This window comes from Astyanax mexicanus, chromosome 1 (assembly GCF_023375975.1).
Source record: "Astyanax mexicanus isolate ESR-SI-001 chromosome 1, AstMex3_surface, whole genome shotgun sequence".
Taxonomy (NCBI): Eukaryota; Metazoa; Chordata; class Actinopteri; order Characiformes; family Acestrorhamphidae; genus Astyanax; species Astyanax mexicanus.
Window position 1 is genome coordinate 3,029,051 of NC_064408.1, and position 22,166 is coordinate 3,051,216.

The 22,166-nt window shown below is 40.8% G+C and overlaps 1 protein-coding gene across 2 annotated transcripts; it reads left to right on the forward strand.

Annotated features, from left to right (window-relative positions):
• Positions 1-641: 641 nt before the first annotated feature.
• LOC103047523 (pre-mRNA 3'-end-processing factor FIP1) lies at positions 642-21,574 on the forward strand. 2 transcript variants are annotated; one of them, XM_049465418.1, is made up of 16 exons: positions 642-904; positions 3,671-3,713; positions 4,855-4,918; positions 5,552-5,658; positions 5,772-5,830; positions 6,660-6,770; positions 9,505-9,635; positions 11,422-11,555; positions 12,350-12,449; positions 12,539-12,680; positions 14,003-14,026; positions 14,114-14,171; positions 15,640-15,701; positions 16,360-16,546; positions 17,732-17,890; positions 20,373-21,574. In XM_049465418.1, the coding sequence occupies exons 1-16, from the start codon at positions 778-780 to the stop codon at positions 20,497-20,499; spliced, it is 1,635 nt and encodes a 544-aa protein (XP_049321375.1). In that variant the 5' UTR covers positions 642-777; the 3' UTR covers positions 20,500-21,574. The 2 variants fall into 2 exon arrangements, with proteins under 2 accessions (XP_049321375.1, XP_049321377.1); XM_049465420.1 differs by having other exon boundaries at positions 3,674-3,713.
• Positions 21,575-22,166: the final 592 nt, after the last annotated feature.

The window sequence follows — 22,166 nt, forward strand, 5'->3', positions numbered from 1 at the left end:
ATTGTTTTTATATTATATTACACTTTATAAACTACTTAACCAGACTCCTAAATAAGAAAGAATCGGAGAATCGACTCCTTCAAGCTTCAACAACTACGCTTCCTAAACCACTCACTCAGAAATAGGAAAAAACTGAGAAAACACTCTTTTAGATAGATAGATAGATAGATAGATAGATAGATAGATAGATAGATAGATAGATAGATAGATTAAGAAAATTATATTACACTCATAAATTACTCTCTGTTAGACCCATAAATAAGAAAGAATCGGAGAATCGACTCCTTCATGCTTCAACAACTACACTTAATAAACATAAAAAGACTAGTTTCTTTCTTTTTTTTGCTTTACAAAACAGATGCAATAAAATATAGTCAGATTATTATTGTTTACAGAATATTGCACACATAAACTACTGATTAGAATTTTCAAATAAGAAAGAATCAGAGAATCGACTCATTTATGCTTCTCCAATGCTTTGTCACACATTTCTTATTTCATATGTTTTACACTTTAAAAGATTATTCAGATTATGTTTATACTGTGTATAGAATATTAAACACATAAACCACTCAGTTAGACTCTTAAAAAAAGAGAAAGAATCAGAGAATCGACTCCTTGGCTTTAGGAGTCGACTCGTGCAGCTCTGTGAGCTGGACTCGTAGGGCTTTAGGACCGCGAGAGGGGAAAGCTTTAACGGGATTATGGAAGCGGGAAGGAAATCGCGGAATATCCGAATTTGCAGGCTGATTTTTATTGATTAGGGCTGAGTTTCTGATGGTAATCGATTCCCGATCAGCAGTGAATCGGATCACAGAGCGCAGTATGGCCAGTGCGGCGGCGGCGGCGGAGGAGGAGGAGGAGTCCCAGCAGGTGGAGGATGAAGAGCACTGGCTCTATGGGGGTAAAAACAGCCCGAATATCCAAATAAATCACTTAAACACCTCAATCACAGCTTTAATAAAGAAAATACTGCATAAAAACACCAGTTATACAGCTCTAGCTTTAATAAATCCGCTGTAAACGCGCTGTATATCACTGAGCAGCGCAGCCTGTGCTCAGGCTCTACAGTAAAAGCCTATAGCTGCATGCTGAAAAAAATAGTCCCTCAATATTCCACAAAACACACAGATATAAACTTTATTATATAATACAAATTATCCAGCAGTGTATTCTCCAGCGTTTCAGACTCATATTAAACACCAGATAACGACAACAACACGTGAAAACCTACAACTGGCCCGGGACTATTTCGCTGCTGCGCACTGGTTTGAATGTTGTTGGTAGTGATGCGTTTCGGTACGTCACCGCTTTTCAATTTTACTCCCTCTCAGGCGGAGGGATACAGTAGAGCATTTATAATAAACTGCCTTTAGATAATAAACAGCAAAACATAACTAAAAAGAGAAACAGAAAAATAAAAAAAATGTGCTAAGTTGATTCTGTGTGAAGAGTGTAAAGAGTGGTTGCTGTGATGTTGCTGTTGCTATGGTATTCCAAGTGCTTGCTTAGGTTTTGCCAAGCTTTTGTTTTGTGGTCTGTATTATTTTTTGAGGTGGTTGCTAAGATGTTGCTATACAGTTGCTAAGGTATTCCAGGTGTTTGCTAAGTGGTTGGTATCATTTTTGAGGAGGTTTTTAAGGTGTTGCAGGTGGTTACTAAGTGGTTGCTATTATATCTAAATTGGCTCTTAAGGTGTTGCTAAGCAGTTGCTAAGGCATTCCAGGTGGTTACTTTGTGGTGATAGGTGGTTGCTATCATATCTTAAAGTGTCTGTTAAGGTGTTGCAAGGCAGTTGCTGAGATAATCCGGGTGGTAGCTAAGATGTTGCCAAGTGGTGGCTGAGCTGTTGCTGTAGTTATGGTATTCCATGTGGTTGATAAGGTCTGGCTAAGCTGTTGCTAGGTGGTTGGTATCATTTTTGAGATGTTTGCTTAGGTATTGCATGACAGTTGCTAAGGTATTCCAGGTGGCTGCTAAGTGGTTGCTATCATATTTAAAATGTCTGTTAAGGTTGGTATCATTTTTGAGATGTTTGCTTAGGTATTGCATGACAGTTGCTAAGGTATTCCAGGTGGCTGCTAAGTGGTTGCTATCATATTTAAAATGTCTGTTAAGGTGACGCAAGGCAGTTGCTGAGGTTGCTAAGATGTTGTCAAGTGGTTGCTAGGCAGTTGCTGTCTTATCTGTGAGGTGGTTGGTCTGCAATTTCTAAGTTTCTGAGGTATTCCAGGTGATGGCTAGGTGGTTGCTATCATTTTTGAGGTGGTCGCTAATGTGTTGCCTGACAATTGCTGAGGTATTCTAGATGGTTGCTATCATATCTAAAGGGGCTGCTAAGGTGTTGCTAGGTAGTTGCTGAGGTATTCCAGGTGGTTACTACGTGGTTACTATGTAGTTGCTATCATTTTTGATGTGAATGCTAAGGTGTTGCCAGACAGTTGCTGAGGTAATTCAGGTGGTTGCTAAGGTTTTGCTAAGCTGTTGTTAGGTGGTTGGTTTCATTTTCATTTTTGAAGTTGCTTTCATTTGAAGTTGCTTTCATTTTCAGTAGTTGCTAAGGTATTCCAGGCGGTTGCTAGGTGGTTGGTGTAATTTCTGAGGTGGTTGCTAAGGTGCTGCTCGTCAGTTGCCAAGTTATTTCAGGTGGTTGCTATCATATGTAAAGTGGCTGTTAAGGTGTTGCTAGGCAGTTGCTGAGGTATTCCAGGTGGTTGCTAGATAGTTGGTATAATTTTTTAGAGTTGGTGGGTAAGGTGTTGCTAGAAAGTTGCTGAGGTATTCCAGGTGATTGCTAAGTTGTTGCTAGGTGGTTGCTAGGCAGTTGCTATAGTATCTGAGGTGGTTGGTTAGCAGTTTCATAATTTGGTATAACTTTTGAGGTGGTTTCTAGGTTTTTCACATTAGTTTAATCAAGTAAAAAAATTGGAACAAGTTAAAATTAACTAGAAAATGTGAGTTATAGTGCACACTTTTCCTATTGGCTCCTGCAACCATTTATTTGCATAGTGGGTGTGTCTTCCTTTCACCCTTTACTCACCATCAGTGTGTAGTCGTGCCAGTCTCAGTGTTGATGGCTGTAAGAGCAAGTTACCATTTACTACATGGATGACTTTTACTTATGTGTATAAACTCATTATAATAATCAGAAATGTGTTCCTGCAGATACTTAAATAAATGAGTTAAAATAAATTACCAGAACAAGTGAATATAACTCATGATAAGAAGTTATTTATATTTTAAAACTTAGAATGCTAAGTTGGAAAAAGATGTGTTATGTATTTAAATCTTATTTGCAGATAGAGTCAAAAGCCAAATCAGACATGCATTCATAATGAAGTTAATAAATTCTATTTAATTTTAATGTTAAACTTTAGGTTAGTACATTTTATAAACAATTTCAACCATTATGTAACACATGTTAGATTAAAGGCACTTTAACCTGTTTTCACCGAAAAAAAAAAAGCCCAGAAAAAGTCTGGAATTTATGACCCAAATTAAAAAGTGCACAATACTGATTGTCTTTTATAGGTTTTTTATATTCTTTCAGCTTGGAACTTTAAATAGTAATGTCATGTATTAAGACTGCAATGGCAGGATTAGATAATGACAAGATAAGTATGCTAATCCACAGAAACATGAACAATTATTTAATTTCTTTTTTCTCAAGCAGATGAAAACTCCAAGAATCCGTCTGTAAATGATGAGACGAGGTAAGAAAACACTTTATCTGATTCTCATTCAGTGATTTTCTTTATATTATCCAAACCATCACTGATCATCAGTAAATTTTACATTTCATTTAAAGTAAATCAAGGGAGCAGAGTCTGGAGGAAGAGTGGAGAGACACACAGTCCAAACTGCTCGATCATCAGTGATGGTTTAGAGATGTGGATTTCATTTTCCAGCAGGACTTGGCACACTGCCCACACTGCCAGCAGTACCAATTGGTCTTATAATATAATATTCTAATTTTCTCATCAACAATAAAATAAATAAACTCTTAAAATAGATCACTCTGTGTGTTTAAGACATCTATATAATATATAGAGTTACTGAAATAAAGTAACTTTTCAATATTATTAAAAATGTTTTGAGATGCATTAGAACAGTATATATTACGCAGCGAGTAAACAGTCAGTTTTTGAAGTCTGACCAGAACCAAACCAGAACCGTGATGTTGTAGACGATGACTGCTCATCAGTGACAGAACATCTACAGAACATCAGGCAGGCACTGGGTGATGTATGGGTTTAGAGGCGGGGCAGAAGGAAGAGCTGATTGGGCTGAGCAACTGCAGTGTGCCTCTGTAAGCGATGAGATGCAGATGATTAGACATCATCAGCGTGGGGGGGGGGGGGTGTTATTGATTGACTGATTTGCATATTGTTATGTGTCTACATAAGGAAAGTACACGGAAACCTCATCCGCTTCTATAGCTGGCCTATCACCTTATTACTTCAGAGGTACTAATTTAAGTTATTTATGAAATAGTGGCACTTTAACCTCTAAAGACCCCGTGTCCTCGTGTCTTGTGGACGTTACATTCTGCCACTCTGCACCATGATAATTCATTTTTTTAAACACTGACCCTTTGGCCTCATATGGAGACACTGCCTATACCATCTACATCGATTTTGAACAAGATGACGGGAATCCCAGTCTAAGGTTTCTACAGCCAGTTCAGACAGAAACATGCATACATATTGTTTTTGGACTAATTGGGTCCTTCTGTGGACTCCATGCCGGAATGAGCCAGATCTGTTTTGTAGTGGTAGTTTAATGAGTTTGAATGATTAAATAATTGATGTTCAGTGAAGCTAAGCTAACCGCAGCTCCTCCTCTGTGCTACAGGGAGAAAGAGGAACCAGCTGAGGAGCTCAGTGCCGACCCAGAGGACAAGAATGAAGCAGAGCAGGTACTGCAAGATTCTGCACTACACAGATTACAGTGCTGGTGATTCTGTATCTACTGTAACTGTAGATTAATTACAGAGCAGTACGGGTACAACAGATTACAGTGCTGGTGATTCTGTATCTACTGTAACTGTAGATTAATTACAGAGCAGTACGGGTACAACAGATTACAGTGCTGGTGATTCTGTATCTACTGTAACTGTAGATTAATTACAGAGCAGTACGACTACAACAGATTACACTGCTGGTGATTCTGTATCTACTGTAACTGTAGATTAATTACAGAGCAGTACGGGTACAACAGATTACAGTGCTGGTGATTCTGTATCTACTGTAACTGTAGATTAATTACAGAGCAGTATGGGTACAACAGATTACAGTGCTGGTGATTCTGTATCTACTGTAACTGTAGATTAATTACAGAGCAGTACGGGTACAACAGATTACGGTGCTGGTGATTCTGTATCTACTGTAACTGTAGATTAATTACAGAGCAGTATGGGTACAACAGATTACGGTGCTGGTGATTCTGTATCTACTGTAACTGTAGATTAATTACAGAGCAGTATTACGATGCTGGTGATTCTGTTTACAGGAATTTAAAACTCTATTTCTTTTTTTTTTGTTTTTATGAGGCCACCAAAAGTGCAGAGGATGAAGAAGAGGAAGATAGTGACAGTGATGATGAGGATGATGTCAAGGTTACCATCGGCAACATCAAAACAGGAGCTCCGGCTTACATGTACTCTATTAAAATCTTTCTCTGATCTGATTCAGTTATTATTAATCTAATACACTCTAATAAAATATCTATAAACTCTGTATTGTGTGTCTGATCTTGTATATTTTGTGCAGGGGGTCTGGAATCAACCTTAACATCAAGCCAGTGAGAGGATATGGAGTCACAGCTACCAGTGAGTAAATATCTGTTACTGTCAATTACTGAGTTTGTAAAAAAAAAAAAATTCAGCGTTCTTGGGAATCACTGTTTATAAGAATTTACTTTGGAGGAAATGATAACACTCCTGCATAACATGCATTTTTTATTTCTCTTTGCTATTTGGGCTAATCATCACCTGATTAGTGTAAAAACTAAGAATTATCTTTTTACATGATGTTGATTCTGAAAAAAATGATGTCCACATATGAGGACTTTAGTTTTATATGTCGATAGAACACAATGAAGTCGAAATGCCGCATTTTGAGCAATATGTCTCATTTGAAGTGCTGTCTCAAAAAGAAGAATTTACTTAACATAAGCAAAAAACAAACATTTACTGTATTTACTGTTCATTTAAATTTCTGAATAAAATCGAAACTGTAACGTGTTTTTTAAACTCTTCTGCCACCACTAGGTGGCAGTATAATAGCCTCATAAGAGGACTCCATGCCAATGTAGAGCAAAATGTAGTGTTTTGGTCTAGACAGCCCTAAATGTGACACATGTCCACATATGTGGACGCCAGGTGTTAAGAGGTTAATATAAGATAAATAAATAAATATCTTGCTTTTCAATGAAAAGGCAGTTACAAAACTGCAATTTAAAAAATATTTATTGAACACAACATATTTCCCTAAACTATTATCCTAATCCTAGTCCTTTACTATTGTTCTAGTAGAGAGTAAAAATGAACTTAAACATGCCGTTTGTATGCTCTCCCTGGCAGTGCTGTGTATTGCAGTACACATACAGCTGAAAATGTTATTCTCCGATTTTATTTTTTGTTGTCTATTCTGGATCAGATAAGCTTCAGTGTAAAGGTGTGGTGGATCTGGAGGCTCCTGGTTTTAACGGGCTGCATGCGGGCGAGGTGGAGGCGGATACGTATGAAGACAAACCCTGGAGAAAACCGGGTAAAAAATCACTCTCCACACTGTCGCTTCACTACAGACACTTTTTCATCATTTGTCTTGTGTATTATATAATTTTTATTACAAAACCAACCTCAAAAAATTCTAAAAAATAATCTATAACAAAATTATATCTTAATATTTTAATATTTTCAGAATTTAACATAATTCTTAGTAAGTTATTGCACTTCAGAGTGTATACATTAGAGGGCAGTGCTGTATCAGTAGTGTATATAGTGCAACAACCCAGCAACACCTTATAAACTGCTTAGCAACTGAATAGGAGCACCATAGCAACCACCAAGCTTCACCTTAAAAAAAAAACAGCAGCTATTCCATAGAAGCACCTGTGAACACCTATGAATACAATAATCTAGCAACACCTTAGAAACAGCTTAGCGACACTGTAGCAACCAGTCTGTTATTGTGTAACAACTAAATAGGCATACCTTAACAACCACCAAGCAACACTTTAGCAACCAGCAGCTATTCCAGAGAAACACCTATAAACAGCTAAGCAATAACCTAAACATCTTTGCAACTGGTCAGTTTGAGTATCAACTGAATAGGAGCACCTTAGCAACCACCAAGCTTCACCTTAAAAAAAAAAACAGCAGATATTTCATAGAAGCACCTATGAACACCTATGAATAGAATAATCTAGCAACACCTTAGAAACGGCCTAGCGACACCATAGCAATCAGTCCATTAGTGTAGCCACTGAATAGGAGCACCTTAGCAACCACCAAGCAACACATTAGCAACTTACAGCTATTTCATAGAAGCACCTATGCACATCTATGGATACAATAATCTAGCAACACCTTAGAAACTGCTTAGCCGACACTGTAGCAACCAGTCTGTTAGTATAGCAACTGAATAGGAGCACCTTAGCATCCACTTATCAGCAGTTATTCCATAGAAGCATCTATGAAAACCTATAAATACACTATTCTAGCAACAACTTAAAAAGGCTTAGTAACACCATAGCAACCATAGCATTGGAAAATATTATCAACCACTAAAAAAACACACCTTAGCCAAAGCAGCTATTCCACAGAAACACCTATGAACAGCTAAGCAATAACTGGTCAGTTTGTGTATCAACTGAATAGGAGCATCTTAGCAACCACCAAGCAACACCTTAGCAATCAGCAGCTGTTCTATAGAAACACCTATGAACACCTAAGCAATAACCAAGCAACACCTTAGAAACTGCTTGGCGACACCTTAGCACTCAGTCCATTAGTGTAGCCACTGAATAGGAGCACCTTAGCAACCACCAAGCAACACCTTAACAACTCGCAGCTATTCCATAGAAGCACCTATGAACATCTTTGAATACAATAATCTAGCAACACCTTAGAAACAGCCTAGCGACACCATAGCAATCAGTCCGTTAGTGTGCCAGCTGTATAACCACACTGTAGCAACCAACCTGTTAGTGTAGCATCTGAATTAGAGCACCTTAGCAACCACCAAGCAACACCTTAGCAACTTACAGCTATTCCATAGAAGCACCCATGAACACAACAATCAAGAAATAACTTAGATAAATCTTAGCGACACCATAGCAATCAGTCCGTTTGTGTAGGAACTTAATTAGAACACCTTATCAACCACCAAGCAACACCTTAGCAAACCAGCAGCTATTCCAAAGAAACACCTATGAACAACTAAGCAATAACCAAGCAACACCTCAGAAACTGCTTAGCGACACTATAGCAACCAGTCTGTTTTGTGTAGGAACTCTATAAGACACTGTAGCAACCAGTCTGTTAGTGTAGCAACTGAATAGGAGCACCATAGCAACCACCAAGCAACACCTTAGCAACCTGCAGCTATTCCAAAGAAACACCTATGAACATCTTTAAATACAATAATCTAGCAACACCTTAGAAACTGCTTAGCAACACTGTAGCAACCAACCTGTTACTGTAGCAATTGAATAGGAGCACCTTAGCATCCACCAAGCAACACCTTTGTAACCAGCATCTATTCCATAGAAGCACCTATGAACACAATAATCAACTTAGAAAAAGATTAGCGACACTGTAGCAACCAGTCCATTCTGATTAGGAACTCTATAAGACACTGTAGCATCCAGTCTGTTAGTGTAGCAACTGAATAGGAGCACCTTAGCATCCACCAAGCAACACCTTAGCAAACCAGCAGCTATTCCTTAGAAGCACCTGTAAACACCTATGAATACAGTAATGTAACAACACCTTAGAAACTGGTTAGCAACACCTTAGCAACCAGTCCATTAGTCTGTTAATGTAGCAACTGAATAGGAGCAGCTTAGCAACCACCAAGCAAAACCTTAGTAAACCAGCAGCTAGTCCAAAGAGGCAGCTATCATACCTTTGAAACTGCTAAGTGACACCATAGCAACCAGTATAAGCATATCTTAGCAACCACCTTGCAATGACACACACGCAACCAACAGCTATACCACAGCACCTTTTAAGCAACCTCTTGGAAACACCATAATGGCCACCATGCAAAACCGGAGAAGCAGCAACCGCCTAACGACCATTTGGCAAAACCACAGCCACCTGGGTTACTATGGCAACCAGCGTGAACCACTCTATTCTAACTGCAATATCTGTTTTAAGCTGTAGAGAAACAGTACGTTTTTCAGAGGAAACTATAATATACATTTTATTTTATTCGGCATTTTATTTTTAAAAAATGATTCGTACTATTGTGTGTTTGTGTGTGTGTGTGGGTGCAGGAGCTGATCTGTCGGACTATTTTAACTACGGTTTTAATGAGGAGACGTGGAAGGCGTACTGTGAGAAGCAGCGGCGGCTTCAGCTCGGCCTGGACCCCTGCGTTCCACCAAACTTTGAGAATAAAATCACCGTATGTTTATTATTTCTGAATATATCTGCACTGATGGGCGTGGTGTTCTGGAAATTAGGTGTGTTCAGCTACATTTCTGGAGTTTTGCTTGTTTATCTTGGTAACAGAAAACACAGGAGCTCCACTGACTGAATACAACCTAGACAGACGCCAACAGTCAGACGTTCATCGCTATCTTGGCAACACTGTAACAGTGCACAAACTCAACTTTTACATCAACAATAAACAGAATAGTAAATAAAATAACATTGCTGTTCCCGTAAATGAGCTGCTGGAGCTCCTTCACAGCGTCAACCAGCAGCTCAGTTTCCTCTGCTGAGAAGAGTTTGTTGAACACGTCCAGGTAGCTGCACCGTTAAAATAGCAATCCCCTGGGTTCTCAAAGTCAGAGCGCACCTGACTCTTCTTAAAGGGAATGATGAGCTCTTAAAGAGACACTCTGATTGGTTTATTATTTCACGTTACGCCCAAAATTAACCACATTCATGATTAATTATGAGTATTAATTACAAGGTGTACTTTTCCCGTCGTTACAATAGCAAAGCCAACACTGACACGCCCTAAATCAAGCTGCACGGTGCACGGGATGAATGGCTCGTCTATAGATTAATAGATCTATAGGAGAAACTGGTCCAGAGGGCAGGCAGGCACCGGCACCCAGCCACAAAAATACTGGCACCAGCAGCGTCCAGCAGGGGGCAGCTCAGGATCAGCATGTTTACTGCACGATACGTTTTAGGACCCGTGGGCCAGATGTGGATCACAAGCATAAAACATCTGGCCTGTGAGGTTGTTTGAACTATAATGAACGATATTGAAAAAAATATCAAATAAAAAGCTTCTCTGGTGAGCTTTTGTTTACATTTCTCCCCTCTCTCTCTGCCGCGCTCGGTGTGACTTTAGTAATAATCTAGCAACAACTCACAAACTGCTTAGCGGCACTGTAGCAACCAGTCAATTTTGTGTAGGAACACTATAAGACACTATAAGACACTATAAGACACTATAAACCAACCTGTTACTGGAAGATTTGAATAGGAGCACCTTAGCAACCACCAAGCAACACCTTACCAACCAGCAGTTATTCCAAAGAAACACCAATGAACACCTAGGCAATAACCAAGCAAAACCTCAGAAACTGCTTAGTGACACTGTAGCAACCAGTCTGTTAGTGTAGCAACTGAATAGGAGCACCTTAGCAACCACCAAGCAACACCTTCGCATCCAGCAGTTTCACAGGATTATAAGGCACAGTTTAAGAGACACTAGTAACTAATGCTGCTGCTCCAGCAGTGCTAGTCGGGGTTTTCAGCAGGCTCCGGGCTGATATACTCACCTCTGAATGGCTAAAGAGCTAGTGCTCAGTGCGGTTAGCGGCTAATGCTAATGCTGCTCCAGCAGTGCTAGCCAAGGATAGCAGCAGGCTACAGGTGGATAATACTCAACTCTGAACAGCGAAATAGCTAACACTGCGGTTAGCAGCTAATGCTAATGCAGCAGGCTACAGACCGATATACTCACCTCTGAACAGGAAAAGAGCTAGGGCTAAGCGTTGTGGCTAATGCTAATGCTAATTCTGCTGGAGAAACTTCACTGAAACTCCTGTATAACTCTGTACTTCAGTGGAGTGTCTTTACTGCTCCTTAAAACCTGACTGATAGAATTCATACATAAGGAGCACCGGATTATAAGGAGCTCTGATGATTTTTGGGGAAATTAAAGGATTTTAAATGCAGCTTATAGTGCAAAAAAATACTGTATTAATTTATATTTTCTCCTCCTTCAGGTCCAGCAGGGTAGAACGGTCAGTTTGGAGAAGGACCCCGAGAGCCCAGCGCCTAAACTGGACTATAAGACTGAGTTCCCACCACAGGTTATATCAGCATCCAGTAGACTGAAAGCTGGACCTCCACCCAACAGGTACAGGGTGTCTTAACCCATATCATATCTAATATGATACATTCTGAGAGGTCTGCAACATCAGTGTAATTGTTAAGTAAATACTTACCTTAATTACAATGTATGCTCTAAATCAGGGATGTCCAAACTTTTTTTGTTGGGGGCCAGAAGGAGAAATATGTTTGAAGTCACGGGCCACAGACTCTGTAATAAAACAAATAATGAAATATACCACTTTAAATAATAAATTTTCCTGATTATTTCATTTACACACCATTTTACTTGACTTACTCTCTTTATCTTTGACAGTGTTGTGTAAACTAAGATTTTTCAAATTGATGTTTAATTTCATGATGTCTCTTAATATTAAATTCCTTAATTACGGCAACTTTTAGACTCTTTGGCTCGTTTCTGACACCTAGCGTTCAAACTTTGAATCTCACATTATAAAAACCTGCTGAACAGCGGGCCAACTTTCATTCTGTTTCTAAAATACCTCGGGCCGTAGTTTGGACACCCCTGCTCTAAATAGTAACATTTGTATATCATATGTATATCAAATTCTGTTTTTTAATCACAGTTTTAATTTCATGCATCTTTGCATCATGTTCTCCTCCTCCACCAGTCTTACACACTGCTTTTGGATAACTTTATGCTGCTTTACTCCTGGTGTAAAAATTCAAGCAGTTCAGTTTGGTGGTTTGATGGCTTGTGATCATCCATCTTTCTCTTGATTATATTCCAGAGGTTTTTAATGTGGTAAAATCAAAGAAACTCATATTTTTCAACTAAACAGTGGATATCCCACAATGCAGGAAAATGGGCGGGACCATCGATGTGATTGGCGGACAGATGGGAACCATTCGTAGGGTGGAGGGGCGTCGGAGAGAGATCCCAGAACAGAACCCCATTCAGGTGAGAGTTTAGAGTGGAAGATACTGATGTTTTTCCTCTCTTATGCTAATTAGTTACTGGCATAGAACTACATTTTTCTTACATTACAGGTTCTTGGGGACCATGGCAACAAGCCACAGCCCGTGACTCCTCCCACTGCCCCGCCTCCAATTCCTATTGGAGTTCCTCCACCGCACTTCCTGCACCGCCCACCTCCTGTGTCTGGAATTCCCCCACCCATGCAGCCCCCAGGTAAGAATACCACCTGAGCCTCATACAAGCCCCGCCTCCTGTCTGTTTGAATGGGGAGTGGCCAAAATACTGTAAACTGAAGGTCTAATTACCATTTCAACAACATATTTAACATCACTGATAAAATCTGATAAAAATCCAATCAACAGTTTGAAACGTTTGGCTCAAAAATGCCCCAAAAAACATGACTTCTCATCTGGTTGGTGTGGTGTTGCTAGATGGTTGTTGCGGTATCTCAGCTTGTTGGTGTTGTGTTGCTAGAAGTTTGCTGTGTTTCTTCAGCTGGTTAGTGTGATGCAAGATGGCTGCTGTGGTATCTCAGCTGGTTGGTGTGGTGTTGCTAGATGGTTGTTGTGGTATTTCAGCTTGTTGATGTGGTGTTGCAAGAAGGTTGCTGTGGTATCTCAGCTGGTTGGTGTGGTGTTGCTAGGTGGTTGTTGTGGTATTTCAGCTTGTTGATGTGGTGTTGCAAGAAGGTTGCTGTGGTATCTCAGCTGGTTGGTGTGGTGTTGCTATATGGTTGCTGTAGAGTCTCAGCTAATTGTGTGATGTTCCTAGATGGTTGCTGTAGTATCTTAGCTGGTTGTGTGGTGTTGCTAGATGGTTGCTGTGGTATTTCAGCTGGTTGGTGTGGTGTTGCTATATGGTTGCTGTAGAGTCTCAGCTAATTGTGTGATGTTCCTAGATGGTTGCTGTAGTATCTTAGCTGGTTGTGTGGTGTTGCTAGATGGTTGCTGTGGTATTTCAGCTGGTTGGTGTGGTGTTGCTAGATGGATGCTGTGATACCTTAGCTGGTTGTGTGATGTTCCTAGATGGTTGCTGTGGTATTTCAGCTGGTTGGTGTGGTGTTGCTAGATGGTTGCTATGGTATTTCAGCTGGTTGGTGTGGTGTTGCTGGATGGTTGGTGTGGTATCTCAGCTTGTTGATGTGGTATAACTAGATGATTGCTTTTGTGTCCCATGTAGATGTATGGCATTGATAGGTGGTTAATATGGTATCCCAGGTGGTTGTTTTGGGGTTGGTAGAAAGTTAGTAGAAGGTTGCTGTGATTATGGTAGACATGGAATCAGTACTTGGCAGAACTCCGCTAATACAGGGACTAGACAAGCTGTGTTTGTGCCTTTGCACACCTGGGTTAGCAATGGGTGCAACTTATGTAAAGTAGCTGAGTGCATTCAATAGAATAGGGCTCTACACATGTGGTCACATGATTATTATACAGTGATATGGATGATTGCAATAATCATGTTCGTATCAATTAAGTAAGTATGATAATGGTGAAGATGTTAATGACAGTGGTGATGATGTCATTTTATTACAGGTATTCCTCCACCTGCTCTTCCAGGTAAGCATTTAATATTTTTTATAATGTTATATGTTTTAGATTAGTGATTCTTCACCTGGTTAAGTTGTTTTTTTATCTTGTCTTCAGGTATATTCCCGCCTCCTCACGTCCCTCCACCCAACCTGATGATGCCACCTGTCAACAGGTAAGAGAGTAATGATGATGATAATAATGATGGTCATTACCTCAGTGCTTTACAGAGGAAGATGCTGTTTAATCCAGAACTGATTTCTATCAAATTAATTGTCCAGTACTAGTTGCTGAGATGTTACTAGGTGGTTCCTAAGGTGTTGCTAGTTGAATTCTAAGAGGTTGCTAAGGTGTTTCTTTAGTATAATGTTTAGTTGCTGAGAAGTTGCTAAGTTATAGATGTTACTAGGTGGTTTGTATGGTGTTGTATGGTGATTGCTAGGTGGTTACTTAGGTGTTGCTCTGGTTTAGCAGTTAGTTGCTGAGGTGTTGCTATAGTATAACAGTTAGTTGCTAAGGTATAGATGTTACTAGGTGGTTTCAAAAGTGTTGCTAGGCAGATTCTTAGAGGTTGCTAAGGTGTTGCTCTTGTTTAGCAGTTAGTTGCTGAGGAGTTGCTATAGTATAACATTTATTTACTAAGTTTTTAACAGTTTAACAGTTATTTACCTAGATTTTACTAGGTGGTTTCTATGGTGTTGTTAGGTGATTGCTAGGTGCTTACTTAGGTGTTGCTATGGTTTATCAGTTAGTTGCTGAGGTTTTGCTATAGTATAACGGTTAGTTGCTAAAGTATAAACGTTACTAGGTGGTTTATAAGGTGTTGCTAGTTGGATTCTAAGAGGTTGCTAAGGTGTTGCTGTAGTATAACAGTTAGTTGTTGTAAAGTTGCTATGGTTTAACAGTTAGTTGCTAAGGTATAGATGTTACTAGGTGGTTTCTAAGGTATTGTTAGGTGGTTGTTATGTGGTTACTTAGGTGTTGCTCTGGTTTAGCAGTTAGTTGCTAAAGTATAGATGTTACTAGGTGGTTTCTAAGGTGTTGCTAGTTGAATTCTAAGAGGTTGCTGAGGTGTTGCTGTAGTATAACAGTTAGTTGCTGCGAAGCTGCTATGGTATAACAGTTAGTTGCTAAGGTATAGATGTTACTATGGTGTTGCTAGGTTGTTGTGTTGGTGTTGCAATGGTATAATGGTTAATTGCTTAGGTATTTCCATGGTATAGCTTTTACTAGGTGGTTTATAATGAGTTGCCAGGTGGTTGCTAAGGTGTTGCTGAGGTATACTGGGATTCCTGCAGAAAATCAGTTAGTCAAGGTGGTGCCTTTGCTGACCGTCCTTTGCCGACCGGCCTTTGCTGACCGGGTGGTTAGTTGCTGAGGTGTTGCTATGGCATAATGTTTTATAATATGCATGTCAGTTAGTTGCTACGGTATAGGTGTGGCTTGGTTGGTTGCTAAGGTGTTGCTGAGGTATAGTGGTATTCCATAGCAACACCTCAGCAACTAACTGTGATGTTAAACCACCTCTTCTTGTATGAATTTTATTAGTATTTATTTTTATATGAATGTTTTACTGACTGAACATTTGTTAAACATGTACAGGCTAATTCTGCATCTTCTCTAAACTGTGTTCTTCTTAACAGCCGATGTCCCACTTCAGGGTATGGTAGCAGAGCCCCGCCCCCTTTTGGATACAGCAGTGGAGGTAAACGTAATAAACACTGATGACATCGTCACTTACAGTAACACACACTGCCAGGTAGATGTCGCACTACAATGCATCTTATTTAGCCACGCCCCCTCACTACTATCATCTGCTCCATACTCCTGGATCCTGCTGTTAGCATTGTAGCTAACGCAGTTCAAATGTTCTGAGTCTGCCTGTTAATATCACATTTCCAGTTCTGCTGAAGCCTGTCTGTTAGCATCTTGGCTAATCTTCTTTTAACCTGGGGATCCTGGCTGCTGTGTCTGTTAGCATTGTAGCTTCAACCCTGCTGAAGCCTGTCTGTTAGCATCTAGGCTAACCTACTCCGAGACATGTGTCTGTTAGCACCACAGCTTCGCAGCTATTCAATTCCAAACAGGACAAACCCAGCTCTTAGCATTTTGGCAAACTAGTACCGACCTGCTGAGCCTGTCTGTTAGCAGCGTGGCTATTCTGGTTCTGGCTTCTAAACTTTTAAATGAGGTATTGTATCAACATTTTGTCATTAGACATCTTGATGTAAAACAGTTTTTTAATTGTTTTTGGTGTAGAAATGTTTGGATGCTCTTTTTTTCTGAAAGTTTCGTCCTGCAACTAAACAGCCATTATTTTAAACTTTTTATTTTTCTTTATATATATTTATATTTATTTACAGAGCCGAACTTCATCAGCTACCCGCCGGTGTCGTCCTCCCACATGCCGTGGGGTGGAGTGATGGAGAAGAACGTAGGGGGAGGAGTAGGAGGACACTGGGAGCACTCCCGACGCGACAGGGAGCGCGAGAGAGAGAGAGAGGCAGAACGACGAGAGAGAGAGAGAACGCCCACCGCAAACGAATACGGGTCAGAACCTTTCAGCTTTCAGCTGAACCAGACCCAGGTTTACAACAGTGTTAATAGTGTTTATCATTTATATCGTTCTCGCAACTAACCACTATACCACAGCAACACCTTAACAACCACTTAGCAACACCTAATCCATAGCAACACCTCAGCAACTAACCGTTATACTATAGCAACACTTCAGTAATTAACCGTTATACCATAGAACATCTTAGCAACTAACCCTTATCCCATACCAACATCTTAGCCATGACCTAGCAACACCTGAGAAACCACCTAGTAATACCTAACCCATAGCAACACTTCAGCAACTAACTATTTTTCCATAGAAGCACCTCAGCAACAAACCACTATACCACAGAAAAACACCTCAGCAACTAACTGGTATACCACAGCAACGCCTTAGCAACCACCTAGCAACACCTAAGGAAACACATAATCCACAGCAACACCTCAGCAACTAACAGTTATACCCTAGCAACACCTCAGCAACTAAACATTTTACCGTAGCAACACCTCAGCAACTAACCGTTATATCAAAGGCAACATCTTAGCAACCACCAAGCAACACCTAAGATACCACCTAGTACCCCCTAATCTAACACCTCAGCAACTAACTGCTATACCATAGCAAAACCTCAGCAACTAACTGCTATACCATAGCAACATTTTAGCAACCACCTAGCAACCACCTAGCAACACCTAAGACACCACCTAGTAACACCTAATCCATAGCAACACCTCAGCAACTAACCATATACCACAGCAACACCTTAGCAGCTAACTATTATACCACAGCAACACATCAGCAACTAACCCCTATACCATAGCAACACCTTAGCAACCACCTACCAACACCTAAGAAACCACCAAGTAATAACTAATCAATATCATTACCTCAGCAACTAACCGCTGTACCACAGCAAAATCTTAGCAACCACCTAGCAACACATAAGAAACCAGCAGATTACACAAATACTGTTAAACACTGGAAATACATGCTGCTCTAAACACTTTATAAACTCCCAGAACTTCTTTCTTTAAAAGAGAGTGTGTGTGAGAGTGAGTGTGTGTGATTGAAGTGTTTGAGAGAGTGGTTAACAGAGCGAGAGTGAAGTTCACACAAAGCTCTCTATTCATTCATTCTCTCTCTATCTCTCTCTCTCTCTCTCCTGCTGTGAGCAGTGAGGACGACCGCTATCGCTATTATGCCCGCGAGAGCGAGAGAGAGTACGAGCGCTTCCATCACACTCGTGCCAGCAGTCGAGGGAGAGAGGAGCATTCTGGGAGGGAGAGGCGGCACAGGGAGAAGGAGGAGAGCGGGAAACACAAGTCTTCCAAACGGTGAGAATCAGACTGAATCAAACCAGCTGATACGTGTTATAGATATATATACATATATATATCTACACTGATGGGCGTGGTGTTCTGGAAATGAGGTTTGTTCAGGTACTTTTCTGGAGTTTTGCTTGTTTATCTTGGTAACAGAAAACACAGGAGCTCCACTGACTGAATACAACCTAGACAGACGCCAACAGTCAGACGTTCATCGCTATCTCTGCACTTATTACACACGCTTTTACATCAACAATAAACAGAATAGTAAATAAAATAACATTGCTGTTCCCGTAAATGAGCTGCTGGAGCTCCTTCACAGCGTCAACCAGCAGCTCAGTTTCCTCTGCTGAGAAGCGTTTGTTGAACACGTCCAGGTAGCTGCACCGTTACAATAGCAATCCACCAAAGTCAGAGCAAGAGAGAGAGAAACAGACTAGAGAGACAGAGCGAGAGGGAGACAGAGAGAGAGAAACAGAGCAAGAAAAAAGAGAGAGAGAGAAAGAGAGAGACAGAGTGAGAAAAAGAGCGAGAGAGAGACAGAGAGAGAGAGTAACAGAGGAAGAAAGAGAGAGAAACAGCAAATGAGAAAGAGACAGAGAGAGAGAGAGAGACAGTGAGAGAGAGACTGAGTGAGAGACAGATAGCACGAGAGAGAAAAACAGAGCAAGAGCGAGAGACAGCGAGAGAGAGAGAGACAGAGCAAGTGAAAAACAGAGTGAGAGAGAGCGAATAAAAGAGAGAAAGAGCGAGAGAGAGAAAGAGTAAGAGAAATTTGAGAGAGAGAGAGAGACAGCGAGTGAGAGACTTTAGCACAGCGGCGGTGTGTCGACAATTTGAATGAAATGAAGTGTGGATGAATCTTAGGAAGTAGAGCCAGACTTTAGAGCACTTTGATATGTTTACCTTGGTGTCCGAAATTTGGTGCATTTTTGTGCGTTTCACACAAGGAAACGAAAATAAGCACCAATTTTTTACACTTTTTGGTATTGTTTTTCGATTCCCAGCCCTACTAGAAACTCCTTTAAATTACAGTACAGTTCCCCCCAATAAACGTACCCTTTAACCAGGGCCAGTTCTAGAGGGAGGGGACTGAGGGGGCATTGCCTCCCTAAGCACAATGTGAGCAACGACTGTTTTTAAAATTATGTGTGAAAAAAAATTTAACCAATACCAAAAATGCATTTTTCTGTGCAACCTGAAGACATTTCCTTGCTTATGTCTGATTGGCTTAGGGACGTTTTGGTTTAGTACGACAAGTCCTGGTGATTGGTTGCTCAGTGTTACTGGCTTGTAACATTTTTGGTGCTTAACTTGTAGCATTAGCAGCTAGCTGTTTGTTAATGAAGCTATTAATTTGGTTAGACACAGCTAATCTCGCTTAACATGGGCTTAACTTAATACCATTCTGCATTCATTTAATAAATGTTTCATTCAAAAAAAATATACACTGTAGGAAACCCCACAATGCGTCGAATTTGAAAGCTCCTCCACATCAGGTCAGCCAGTTTTAAATTCTTTTCTGAAGAGTAATTTTTACATAATTTTTTATACTGTACAAACAGTATTGAATTTTTTGTTTTTTTTTCCCTTGGGAAAAGTACCTTTAATTACAGTGTCTTTTCAGCTACAGCTGTATTTTAGCTAACTTAAAAACTGCGTTATATCTTTTATTGCTCTTTTATAATTGCATTATGCATTGTAATCTTTTATGTTGTTTTTTTTAGGTAGACAATTTTAAGATCTGTCCAGGAACAACGGACAAAAAAATAGCCTTTAGGCTAATTCTGGTGCATTTACAGTAATGCTAATTAATGTACACTGTCCCTGCTAAATAAACTATTAAATGAATAAATTATTATGCTTTACGTAAAAGGTTGAAGACACATTCAACATTTTTATTTCTTTACTTTTTTTTTTTTTTTTTTTTTTGATAATTTTATTTCTAATTTTTTCCATTTTCTCCCCAATTTACACGGCCAATTACCCAACCCACTTATTAGGACTCCCCTTATTACTAGTGATGCCCCAACACACCAGGAGGGTGAAGACTAGCACATGCTTCCTCTGATACATGTGAAGCCAGCCACCGCTTCTTTTCGAGCTGCTGCTGATGCAGCATTACCGGGCAGCATCACAGCGCTAACGCTCGGAGGAAAGCGCAGCGACTCGGTTCCGATACATCAGCTCACAGATGCCCTGTGCTGCAGACATCACCACAGGAGTGATGTGGGGAGAGAGCGCCATCTACTGTACCCACCCAGAGGGAGCAGGGCCAATTGTGCTCCCTCTGAGCGCCGGCAGCTTGATGGTAAAGAGGCTTCGAACCTGCGACCTCCTGCCCATAATGGCAGCGCTTTAGACCACTGGACCACTCGGCGCCCATTTCTTTACTTTATACATCAATTTTAACAAGGCAGTCTAGAACCAGGTCTGCTCTTATTATCACTCTTATACTGTATCTTATACTTAATCTATTTCCTGTTTACAGCAAACAGCACGAGGATGACGGGGACGGCCACCGCCGACACAAACACAAAAAGAACAAACGCAGTAAAGAGGACAGAGCGGCGGAGGACGTCTGCGGACTGGGGGACGAACACGAGCCCAAGGACTGATCAATAAAATCAGAAATCAATCACTATTAACACCATTAACAAAAGCATGCTGTGATTTTATACCAATCACTGAGGCGTATCTCACTATTTTACACTGTTTGACAGGCCAAACATTCACAGGACAGCTGTATGTATCTTGGCTTGGTAACGCCCACACCTGTATAAGTTGTGAGGTGCTATCTTGTGAGTGAGGTTGGTTGATGGGACGTTCCATTTCTGAAGTAGTGCAGGAATTTAAAAATCTAGAATTTTCAATATTTCTGCATAAATATGATTCAAAACATCATCAGATCATATTTTTGATAAAGAAAACCCAGTTAAACATACGAGACAAAAATATTACACTTGCTCATTTATTTATTGAGGAAAATTATCCTATATTACATATTTCTGAGAGGAAAAAGTAGAACAACATTTGTGGAATATCAGTAAATCACAAAAAATTTAAAATATTTTTTTCTGTACTTCTGTTTATTATTAGTTAAGTCCAACCTAAATATGTTACTCCACATTACATTTACTTACTAATTATATACATATATGACAAAAACTGATCCGTTATCACCTAATTTTTAAAATAACATAACAGATTTGGTTATTATTATTATTATTATTATTATTATTATGTATTGGCATGTCAATTCTGTTGTATATTTAAATTTTCTTCTGTCAGTTCTTTTGTCTGTCTGGCTCTCATGTCTGTGTTATTCTCAGGTCTGTGTTTCATTCCCAGTGTTTTTCCACTCACCTGTGTTCATTTGTAGCTCCGCCCCTTCGTCCCAGGTGTTTCCTGTTCCCTGTGTGTGTGCACCTCTATTTAAGGTCCGTGTTCCATTTCCCCGGTGTAGATCCTTGTATGTTTATCGTCTGTCAGTGCTCCATGTTTTCCCCAGTTTCCTCAGTCCTGTTTTCAGTAAATCCCTGTGTATTTTGTTTTTGTTTTCGTTAATAAATCCCATTTTGTTTGCATTTGCGTCCGCCTCCGCGTCCTCCCTGCACCCGCACTTGACAGAAGGATCGACCTAAATATGGACGCAGCAAACAAGTGGACCGGCTCCAGGTTGGCGATCCGCCATGCAGCATGCGGGACCCCGGCGTTGGAATCCTCGAGGCCTAAAGGACGCCACAGGCCTCGGGGTAGACGTTCTAAGGGGTCCCGCCAGCATGAAGAGGATCCCTTTACGGGGGAGGATTTTCTTGGGGGGGCGCTAAGGGTTGGTGCGTTGAGCCTCGGGTCTCATCCCGTGTTTGGCAGTAGCCATGAGTACCCGAGGCAAGTGGCGCGCAGCCCGTGGGACTACCTGGGATGTGCGCCCAGTAGCTCCGAGGAGGAGGAGGAACTCTACCCCGCAGCAGCCCGTACTCCATTGCCGTTTCCTACAGGGGCTGTACTCTACCCGCGCTCAGTGACTTTCACGGCCGAGATGCCGCGCTCCGAGAATCCCGCGACCGAGACGCCACGCTCCGTGAAGCCAGCGGATGGGACGCCACGCTCTGTGACTCCCGTGGCTCATCCGCGCTCCGAGAATCCCGCGGCCGAGACGCCGTGCTCCAAGAATCCCGCGGCCGAGACGCCGCGCTCCGAGAATACCGCGACCGAGACGCCACGCTCCGTGAAGCCAGCGGATGGGACGCCACGCTCTGTGACTCCCGTGGCTCATCCGCGC